The sequence below is a fragment of the Loa loa genome (assembly GCF_000183805.2).
Source record: "Loa loa unplaced genomic scaffold supercont3.190, whole genome shotgun sequence".
Classification (NCBI taxonomy): domain Eukaryota; kingdom Metazoa; phylum Nematoda; class Chromadorea; order Rhabditida; family Onchocercidae; genus Loa; species Loa loa.
Genome location: NW_018108370.1, coordinates 95,457 through 106,554, shown reverse-complemented (window position 1 = coordinate 106,554; position 11,098 = coordinate 95,457). Strand labels below are relative to the sequence as shown.

At 33.3% G+C, this 11,098-nt stretch overlaps 3 protein-coding genes across 3 annotated transcripts; 1 reads left to right on the top strand and 2 right to left on the bottom strand.

Annotated features, from left to right (window-relative positions):
• Window positions 1–1,215: 1,215 nt before the first annotated feature.
• On the bottom strand, window positions 1,216–1,563 carry LOAG_09094 (hypothetical protein; the record flags this gene model as incomplete). Its single annotated transcript, XM_003144623.2, has 2 exons — window positions 1,216–1,420; window positions 1,514–1,563. The coding sequence occupies 2 exons, from the start codon at window positions 1,561–1,563 to the stop codon at window positions 1,216–1,218; spliced, it is 255 nt and encodes an 84-aa protein (XP_003144671.2).
• On the top strand, window positions 1,373–7,572 carry LOAG_09093 (hypothetical protein). The gene is made up of 10 exons (XM_020447854.1): window positions 1,373–1,427; window positions 3,004–3,103; window positions 3,184–3,303; window positions 3,672–3,844; window positions 3,988–4,103; window positions 4,233–4,320; window positions 6,078–6,200; window positions 6,396–6,466; window positions 6,598–6,744; window positions 7,263–7,572. Exons 2-10 carry the CDS (start codon window positions 3,015–3,017, stop codon window positions 7,419–7,421), a joined length of 1,086 nt encoding a protein of 361 aa, XP_020301955.1. The 5' UTR covers window positions 1,373–1,427; window positions 3,004–3,014; the 3' UTR covers window positions 7,422–7,572.
• A 1,335-nt stretch (window positions 7,573–8,907) lies between these two features.
• Window positions 8,908–10,719, bottom strand: LOAG_09092 (hypothetical protein; the record flags this gene model as incomplete). The annotated part of the gene is made up of 5 exons (XM_003144621.1): window positions 8,908–9,021; window positions 9,306–9,506; window positions 9,710–9,849; window positions 9,932–10,018; window positions 10,563–10,719. The coding sequence occupies 5 exons, from the start codon at window positions 10,717–10,719 to the stop codon at window positions 8,908–8,910; spliced, it is 699 nt and encodes a 232-aa protein (XP_003144669.1).
• Between the last annotated feature and the right edge of the window lie 379 nt (window positions 10,720–11,098).

Genomic DNA, 11,098 nt, shown 5'->3' with positions numbered 1-11,098 from the left:
GTTTTGGGCTAGCGCCCCATTAAGCAAATTATACTCGCATTTACAGTCGAAAAGTTTCGGAATGAAATCATTCGCCGGTAATTTATCCTGATTTGATGATCAAAACAGCTTCTTGATGGCGAAGCATTATTCAGTGGTTGGAGATCAGAAAAAATATCAAGCCATGGTTTCATGCGCAGTTTCGGTTAACATTAAAGTAAAGAAAAGTGATAACTGTAAAACGGTGAAGCTAATACTTATACTCCAAGCTAATATTTACATTATTTATGAGTTTCAAAGTCAAAACTCTTATTGATTATTTCAATCGGAAAAGGTAAAATATTCGAGTCCCAGAATGGTCACACAGTGCTATATGCAACGTTCTTGTTATCCACTTTGTTTTTTTTTAAACGCTACTCAGTAAATCATCTGTCTTTCCTAGTACATTTCCAGAAAGTTACCGAAAATATGCACACACAAATCTTATACCTAAACTTCACATAGGGCATATTTAACTACTCTCATCTTCCTTCACATCGGAAAAAAAAGACTCTAGGGAAGTATTAGTGATATTACAGCTGTAAAATGTCGTCGCATAACAATTCTAACCAGTATTTCGCACTCAATCGGAAACAAGCTTATGCTATCATCGGTAATTCATGAATGAATTAAGTAACCATGAATCATCGACATTTGTACTACTGCTCACTCTGTGACAGGCGGTTTACTCATTCGTAAACATCATTATTATTACCATCCCTAGCTCTCTGAACATTTCTTCCATTTCTCCATCAATTATATTTTCACTTTTTTGCTCTCACTGTTCTCTGCCTTATTTAAATACTCTTTCTAACTTTTATTTTTCATCTTAATCCCACTCTCTATCAAATTAACGTGTTATTCTCTCTCCTGATTGTCCTTTGTCCACCTACAGAAGTGTACATTTGCCAAGGATCAAAGACCAACTACATGTTCTCTCTCCTTCTTTTCTTCTCGCCATGTACAGTTATGTGTGGTATCTGCAGATGTAAGACAAATGACAATGTTTATCGCGTCTGCGTACCGCTTTGGGAGTGTTCGAGTCCTTTTATGGATTTTTTTTTTGGCTTGTTTTGCTATGAATCCTAAAAACTACGGGAATGACGGAAAGGCCGAAAAATATATGTGAAATGTTCTGGTTTGGAGAAGTCACGAGATAACATATTCTATGTAAATCCTATTCTATATATTCCACGTTTATCGCATGAAACATCTCTTCTCACAATCATATGATAACAACATAAAGGAGGAGACGAGTGCGGAACGAATAACGGAACGTCGAGCCAGCAGTTGAGGCCAATACGAAGTTTCGAATGGTCCATCTTCCACGTCATTACACATCTCCATGTGTGGCGGACGATCTGTTGGCCGAGAATAGACAAGCTTGCGACAGATCACAGGTCTCAAAAGTACGTTATGCAAATTACAAGATAAGTGTGGTAAGCGGTGACTAGGCGGTCGTCGAAATCTCGCTGGATGATGACGATGCTGTCACCGACCGTATCGGCTTGGCATCGCAATGAAAACTGCAGCTATACCCATCATTTCCCACTCGATACCATTAACTTCGCAAAGTTTTACCTCCTGCATGAATTGGCATGTGTTTCGTTGAATCTGATCTTTTATCGATTAATCAATGAATTTCCTTACTCAACTTACTTGTAATTTTCCCAAGTTTTATTTATTATTCTGTGAGAAAGTATACATACAGTTATTTTAAAATATAGATGTATATAGATCACTAAATATTTTAAGTTTAGTAATACTAAGTATACATGTGTATACGTCACTATTTTGAGCTTAGTAACACCGAAATCATTGGCAAGTCCTGGTGATAACTTCTAATGTGGGATACAATTGTTAGGGAGAGTGAACGGAAGAAAATTATGCTTGAAAGTATGGTCACAGAGATTGGGAAAACCGCAACGAAACCATACGAGGAAGAGATGCAGAAATACGAAGAAAGTTATGGGAAATACTAGGTTCACGTGAGCGAATGAGAGTGTAAGATAAAACAGTAGAAAAACAATTAGATGTAATTTTAAGAAAGTGGAAATTTTGAAGGATCGGTGAAAAAAGAGAGAAATCGATTGTTCTATACTGATAGAGGTTTTGCTTAGTTAACCTGCTGCTTCTGTTGAAGGAGGCTATCAGGATGAATGAATGTTAAGTTATAATTTGGAAGTTGACCCTCTGGGAGCTTTCACACTGAGTATTTAGCAATCACATAGGGTAATTCTTGCGAAGAAACTAAACTGAGAAAATTTTCGAGATATTTAAAATATTGAATTTCCTGAGTAGTTTTCTGCAATTTTATTTTAGAATTGCTACTTCCGCAAAGTTTTTAGAAATTTTGAAATCTAAACTTGGAATTTAGTTTTCAATAACGACAGTTCATTTATTTATTTCTGTGTGCCTTTTAGACAGGTCATTAAACTCAAATGAGTAGACTTATGAGATTTAGTTGAAATGAGGTTTTTGTTAAATTTCGCAATAAACGTTTGGCTACAGTATATGACCATAAAATACCCCACCTTTCATTCATATTCATACATAGAAACTTTTAGCTAATGGTCAGTTTTAATCAGTGCAAGGAATGCGATATGCTATTGAATCTTTAGTTTTGCTCTTCGGAAGCGTTGACATCTTGAAATTGTTTTTAGTGCTACTAGTTGCTTTTTCACGGTCCACATGATTCGAGTGCAGTATTTTCAAGTTAGCAAAAAGGGTGGGAAACAATCAAAGTAAGAGAAAAAAAAAGGGGGGGGGGGTAGGGAAACTAAATCCATCATTGCAATATGCTACTTCCCGTACTTCATGCCAGAAGTTCCGAACAAAGTTTTGAAGTATCATTGCTGAATTTTGGATCAATACAGCATGATTTACGGCTGAGTGTTCATCTTTCGCTTCCCCACTGTTAATCTGATACATCAAAAATGATGAATTTACCAGCATTTACTTCTAAATCCTATTCGTTCTCTTCAGATTTGCGAGAAATGTCGGTCCAATATTTTACTGACCAAAGTAGTGGCATGGTATTGCTAGCCGGGAATTCCCATCTGGAGCTAGCAAGACTAGTTGCAGAGTAAGTTGTTCCGGTATGAATTTTTCTCTTGTGTTTTAAAGATTGGATTGATTTAACGTCAAATACAAATAGTTTTATAGGCGCTTGGGAATTAAGCTTGGAGAGGCGGTTGTTTACAATAGAACAAATCGTGAAACTTCTGTTGAAATCAAGCAGAGTGTTCGTGGGAAACATGTGTTCATTCTCCAGTCCGGTTCAAAGTAAGTTAATAATTCGCTTACTTTCATGGAATTAAACTAGCATATTTCATTTGCTTATGGAAATTGGAGGAACGTATCTGATTAAAATCAAGAAAAATAACTGTCCGGTCACTTCCTAATGATAATGACATAAGTTTTATATTTTTCAAAAAAAAAAAATCCTCAATTTTTAAGCAGTTTTAGTGAAAATTTTATAAGATTTCACTATTTTTGATCAATGTGTTATTGATCTGAGATATTTTTCATAACGTTTGGTATCTTTTATAATGTTTAATATCTTTCAAGCCATGGAGCTGTTCCGCTTAATTCATTCGTTAGTTAACCTATTGACAGTTACTTTTTTTCCGAACTAATTAATGGAATTTCAGAGACGTGAATAATAACATCATGGAACTTATGATATTAATATATGCATGTAAAACTTCAATGGCAAAAACGATAACAGTAGTGTTGCCATATCTACCTTACAGCAAGCAGTGTCGAATGTTACGCCGGTCGTCCATACCAATGAAACTTATCGCTGATATGATGTGCAATTCCGGTAATTATCCTATTTCCCTTTCGTTTTCCTTCTTATCTTAAAAAATGGTTCGTTCATAATTTACAGATATCACTAAACTTGGTTAATACGTAAAATACAAATGTTAAAAATATTTGTTTAATGATGAGAAAAAGAGATTGCAGGAGCGACACGAATAGTTTCTCTCGATTTGTACAGGAAGGAAATCCAAGGATTCTTTTCAGTGCCTGTTGATAACCTGCGTGCTTCGCCTTTTTTGCTACAATACATTAAAGAAAATGTTCGGTTTGGTTTTTTTTAAGACTTTTTCTCGTATTAAAAAAGAATTATATTTACTATTAACACAGTGCCATATTGCTGAATTTAGGCACCATTTCATTGTTCCATTCTTCACAATCGAAAAATTTAGATACCGGACTATAAAAATGCTGTGATAGTTGCAAAGAATCCAGGAGTTATGAATAAAGCAACATCTTACGCGGATCGTTTAAGATTAGGTAAATATATGATATTATTTGGTCGTCACTTTTATTTCAGTAGATTAGAAATTTGAAGCAAAAGATGGATAAGTCGTCGGTGAGATGAAACGATCCATTGGTAAGGTTTGCGAGTAGTTAGATCGGCAATGCGATCATTGTCAATTGCATAGATGGCGTGTACATCTAATCCATCCAAGCTGTTTAGCTACTTCAGGCGCTAAATGCTTTGCAATTAATATATGTGATTTTCCTGTAGTGATTAATTCAGTAGTTCGGCGTTTTTCAAACTTTGCTGACAAATATTTAATTCACTTTTTAGAAGGAAGCATTGGGAAGAAAAGGAAGCCTTTTTGGGAGCTTTGAACTTTTCATGAATTGAGTGCAAGATACATTTTATGTCATGTTTTCCCATTTTTAGCAGTTTAGCTTAATCGTTTCGGTCAGCAATCATCCCAAAACCAGTTCTGATTTTAAAAGTTGAAATTTTCCATCATTTCGTACGACTTAGAAAACTGTAGGAAGTTCATATCTCAGTGAATCATTGCTTAACAAAAGATGTGTAGAAATCTGAAGCGTATGGTTGTGGGCTTTGTTCTCAACTTTAGTATCTCTTCTTCCCGAGTTCTAATAACATGTATTATTGTACCGAGAAGCTCAGGTGAGAGAGTTAATGCAAATATCAATATTCTCGATTATTAACTATGGAGACATTCTCCACGCTTTGGTCTACAGAAGCACCAGGTTTGTGTGATTGTTGTGTAGTGGATTGAAACAAATTGGTAAAAATTCACGATATCATAGATGAAATATAGAAATATGACTAATTTAGGCGGATTTGAAATGTTCTGCTAATCCTTCCTTCAAAGTAGAATCAAAGCGGTAGTATTATCACTAATAGAGGTTGTTAGGCTTACATATCAAATTAAAATCTTATAACTACCATCGACAAAAGACAACTAACCTAATTTTGAAAGAATATTGAAAGATATCACTTTCAAAAAAACCATATAAGTGAAATTTGAAGAAATATGAAGATCGAAGTTCAGAGGTTAAGGCTGATTCATGATCACATTGAAGTCATTCGTAATCAGCGGCTGGACATGCACTGATTAGTATTTACTTGAGGCCGATCATTTTTCAAAACGCTTACAAATAGACTTAGTACAATATTATCATCATAATTTTTGAAAAAGTAGAGAAGATTTATATGGTTTAGATTTTTATGGTTTCACTTATTGCACCAAAACTCTATTGTGCTATTGAGCAAAGCTTGCCTTAATCACTTGTGCTTATATATTTTGATCTTGCACGATAAGTTTGTGTACGTCTTGTGCAGTTTCCATTCTCACAGTTTCTGTAACTTCTGGAAAGACTGACTGACTGAAATTTTTTTTTGCTTTCGATAGATTATTTCCAACACGTAACTATTGATTTCGTCTGTTACAGTGATCACTTTTAGCTATTATTACCGGATTACTTCTGAAATTTCCGACTATTATATTGATTAATGTGTTTTCTTTGTATCTTTGTTTTATTGTATCGGTTTATATATGATAACATTTCAAAAAAGCACATCATGGAGATTGTTTATTTTTGAAAGTCGATATATATCACTTGAGATCTTAGATGTTTTCACCAGCATTTTTTTATGTCATTTTAAAAAACTTGGCAAAAAAATGGATTAAAAGATCTGCCGTTTGCCTGTGAGAAATTTATCTGCCGTTTGTCTGTGAGAAATTTCAGTCTGTTCTCTCCAATTCCGAATAAAATTTCAGGTGTTGCGGTTATACACGGTGAACAGAAAGATGTTGAAGAAAGTGGTTTAGAAGATGGTCGGCAAAGTCCTCCACTGGATGGCAAGCCAAACGAAAATCTTACTGCCTTCGAGTTGTTTCCAGGTAACGCTTCGTGACGAGAAATGATATTGATTAAAATTTTTAAGCTGGCAATCATTTCGTCGTTTAGTACCAAACTTTACAGTTTAAAATATTCTTTGTTGCTGAAATATAACTTTTACAGCTCCTTCGTAATATTTCGTTCCAAGCTTTGATCAGAATGACCAATATTTCTAGCTTATCGTAATAAATTTTTAGCTCAAGTTGCAAAAGAAAAACCTCCGTTAACAGTTGTTGGTGATGTAGGTGGACGTATAGCGATTATGGTGGTAAGTATTTGTCGATTTGAGTATTTCTTCTTTCACAGCAAATCGTAATCGTTGACTCGTAAAAGGATTTCAATTCCGATAAGACAGTGTAATGTGAATGCTTTCCAGTCAGTTTTCATGTTCATTTATAGGATGATATAATCGATGATGCGCAATCTTTTGTTGCTGTCGCTCAGGTGCTGAAAAATCATGGTGCTTATAAAATTTACGTCATAGCAACGCATGGGTTATTGTCAGCAGATGCTCCTGATCTTCTTGAATCTTCACCCATTACCGAGGTAAGTTGTGCTACCGAACTTGGAGTTGTCATCGTTTTTTTATCATACCGCTGATATAAAATTAGCTAGGATGCTGAATTTAGAATAAAATTCAGTGGTTTCCTATCTTTTCTCAGAATCCCATCAAAATCCAAATAGAAAACACCCACAGTGTATCTTTATTGGTTTTCTAATAATCCTGCAATTATGGCAACAGGACTAATTTAAACGCTGGACAATAGGCTACTGTATAAAATGACTTAGCCAGGTGGTTAACCAGGTCTTAAAAAGATATTAGCTTATTAGCAGTTGTAAACGAAGAAGCACTGCTGATGAGCGATGATTAAGGAAACCATTTACGTGGTAGTATATGTATACTATTTGACTTATTTAATATTTTAACATAAATTACATAACGTAATGAATGTTTTATGTAGACATAGTGTGCAAAATATGGAGGTGTAATTCTGTTGCTTATCTTTGTTCATTTAATTTATCCGCTACGTTCCAATATTCAGTTTTCCTTTAATACAATTCAGGTGATTGTGACAAACACAGTACCTCATGATGTGCAGAAGCTGCGCTGTCATAAAATTAAAACAGTTGACATATCATCGGTGTTATGCGAAGCAATCAGGCGTATCTATCACAACGAGTCGATGGGACAAATGTTCCGGGGTGTAACAACTGGTGATTGAAATTAAATAACGATTGTTAATAGTGATCATCGAAACGATTCGAACCAGTGCGTTAAGATTTTCTGTGAACTTTTTTTTGTCTTACCGTTCTTTGCTTCGTAAATTTCCAAGCTAGTGATATCGTAATCTTTTCAGGAAGCTCGTTTTTTTTGTTGCATATTGTTTTCGTTTCATAGTGTTAGTTGTTTAACGATAGTTTCAATAATATTTTGTATGCCAGCATATTTCTAATCACTCCCTTATTTATCAGTACCCATAAGTGTCATATGATGGTATCAACGCATAGTCGTATTGTTCAGAAAAACATGTGAAAGGTCGTTGGCATATGAAGAATGAACTCACTTTTCATTGGTTCTAAGTTTATTAAGCTCGGGAATTCAACTAACTTCAGTTAAATGCTTTCCCAGTTCTTCAGCAGTTTTGTTAAAGTGAGTTTCAAATTGCTTCAGGAATTTTTTTTGTCTCGATTTCTTAATAATTTCGAGAGCCACACTGAATTTGTGTCTGGTTCACTTTATTCACTTGTAAAATCAAACTAGAGTTTTTTTCTTTATAAATATCGTCAACCGATATATTTCAATACTCATCATTACCTTCATCTGATACTGACAAAATCCCACTGAGCTTTGTATTTCTAAATTAATATATTTGTTTTCGGAGGAGTCGGCTGTAATTACTCTGCCCTTGTAGCGAAACTTTGTCATAAGTGTTATACGTCAATTCTTGGGGGAAAAAAGTTATTAATGGCGATATAATATTATTCTTATGCTTTGACTTTTTGTATATAATTCATTAGCGAGATGAATAACCGATCAGGCGATTGGTGATTACAAGCATCTATTAATTTTTATTTTCATCATTATTTTTGTCTCTTAAAAATTGGCAATTTTATCACCAAAAGTAACGAAATTTCCGATTATGCAAATTCATCCCAAATAATATAATTTGGTTTTGGAAATTTCAAAACAACGAAAACTGACTTAGTGGTTTATTGCTTTCAGAACTTTGCTAATCGCTTGATCCACTAAGGCTCATATGTAAACTAATATAAGACGATTTCATGCATGTGTGTAAACGTAGTCTGGTGCAATTGGATAATATTTGTTTCGACAATTTAGAACGCATGTAGGAAAATTACAAGACTGGAATGCGTTCCAACAATATATTGCACGACTGGGGTAATAGATCATAAGTAACAGAAGAAGAAATGGTCGAATTATTGAAGTTTTATGAACAATAGCTTTAATGCGCTTTTCAATAATTCCGACAGTTAATCAAATCAGGTGAATAACTGAGCTTTAATGTAAAGATGTTATGTGTGATAGTGGTAAGAGGAGCGGGTCCTTCCAAATTATTGGTGTCAAATTTGCCTTTTGGATTGTTCGGATCTTTGGAACTATTCCCAATAACCTGTCCATTCAATCTTGTTCCTTACTTGTACTATACACTTTTATTCTATACATCAGTGTTATCATTATAATAGTTATCATCGATAGATGAGTGTTTGCATCGGTGTGCTGAATGCAAGACAATAATGCATGTATCGGCATCGTTCTTTCAAGTAACGATAGCAGTTGTGAATGATCATTACATACCAGCACTGAAAATTTTTAAACTTCAATAATTCTTCAATAAATTGGGAGAAAATGAATTTTCGTTACTTACTGAATGTTGAGAATTCTTCAGCAGTACATAGCAAAATTCACATATTTTTATACCATATATATATATATATATTGCAAACCTAACGAAAAATTTTAATCTCAGATCTTATTGAAGTTATCCATTTTAAATCAGTTTTCTACCTTTTCTCTTTTCTATAATAAATTATCTCTCAAATGAAACGGAATAAATCAGTGCGAAATAATTCCTGTATTTGATCACCTGTAATATAAGACAAATAAGGTAAAGGATGAAAATAGTGATAAATCGTGCGGTAGTTTGAGCATCCAATGCAACAGTAGAAGTACCGGGATGCTCCTTAAATGATGCCGCATTCATCAATCGATAAAATATCGTTGTGTTAGTGGAAAATGCAATGATGCCACATGATAAGCCAAATGCAAGTATTAATACTACAATTATCTAAAAATAAAATATTCGATCACGACAAAATGATGTTATTTGTGGGCAAAATGATGCTATTTTGTCTATAAATATTAATGCTAATCCGAATTTCTTAAAACTAACTTCGAATAAGATTTCTCAAATTTCTCAAATAAGAATTGAAAAAAAAGACATTTTGAGCAAATTTTTTCCTTTTAAACTATTAAAGAGAAAAAGCTTACCTGTACGATAAGATGAGGTATTAGAAATGCAGCAATATTGCGAATTAGTCCCACAAAAAGTAAAACGACTGCTAAAAAACTAAGACCAATACCTATCATGGATACGGAAAATGATTGCATCACATAACTATCGCATGTACCTGTAATTAATATCTTCATTGCAATCAGCAAAAATGAATTTAAAATAAGAACTTGGAGATAATTTAAGAAAAAGCAGTTTACCTGTGATTTTCTCATATTCCGTGTCATGCTCCACAATTATCAGTAGCGAGTTAATAAGAAATATTAGTATCATTAAAAGCTCTGTACCTGAAATATCCTGATAAATTTTAAGTACTTCAATTATTACATATTTGGAGTGTGAGGTATGAAATGCAAAATATTTTTCTAATTGTGCAGGCATTTTTTGGCCATATAAACTTTGCCATATTTTTTCTCTTGAAAATATTACAAATCTCTTCTGCTAAGACTGCTTGCTTGTTTTCTTTTTTCTTTTTTTATACGTTATTTTTTAAAGTAAATTATGTAATTACATCATATTACGATAACATTCAGGTTCAAAGGGTTAAATAATTTTAGAATTTGTAATAATCAAAGTATCGCAAGTTTGAAGAAATAGAATTTACACATTGATGCATCTTCATTTACCATATTATTAGCATTTGTTGGAAGATTAATTTCAAAAAAAAGACATGAAACAATTTTTTTAAGCTTATTACATTTGCTACTTCATCGGTTTTCCTTTTCTTATTTAACCACTTTCATATTTAAATTATTTTGAATTTATTTCAATTCAATATTTTAAATCATTTCTTCAAATTGAATTGTTATAATTTGAGAAAAAAAAAAGTACCAGCAACGATAAGAGCACCAGTTTTTATATGGAAACAATTACAAAAGCAACGGTAGTTTTCGCAGGATTCATTGAAATGCACCGATTTGGGCATCGTATCAGTTGTAGGATCATTAACCTCTTGATCATCAACAAACATAACTTGTCCATTTATCATTTTTGTTAAAATAAATGAAAAAAATTCTGGTGAATTCAATTGGTATTCTGAAATTGGCACATTTTGATTCAATATGTATTGCCTTAAGTGGCAGAAATAAGAATTCGATGAATTACGGTTTTTATTTTTATTTTCTCAAGTTTAAAGTCTTTAAAAATGGAAGGTGAAATATGAGATTTTTCATGTGACACGTCATTGAGCAAAAAATTTTAGGAAGGGAAAAAAAGAGGCAAATGTAGAAGATAAAGAAAGGATTGTGTTGAAAAATTAATGTTGCCAACTTAATTGGAACCAAAAAAAAAAAAGTAGCATAACCTGGAAGATTAAATGATACAAATTAGAGGAGAAGGCGAAATTTGTGGAAAAGGAAGACGAGATA

What these genes read in the sequence shown, in the direction of transcription:
- LOAG_09093 (XM_020447854.1), top strand. Translation starts at nt 3,015, where the DNA reads ATGTCGGTCCAATATTTTACTGACCAAAGTAGTGGCATGGTATTGCTA. An exon ending in CTAGCAAGACTAGTTGCAGA is followed by an intron (nt 3,104 to 3,183) that starts GTAAGTTGTTCC and finishes ATAGTTTTATAG; the next exon opens with GCGCTTGGGAATTAAGCTTG. An exon ending in AATCTTCACCCATTACCGAG is followed by an intron (nt 6,745 to 7,262) that starts GTAAGTTGTGCT and finishes AATACAATTCAG; the next exon opens with GTGATTGTGACAAACACAGT.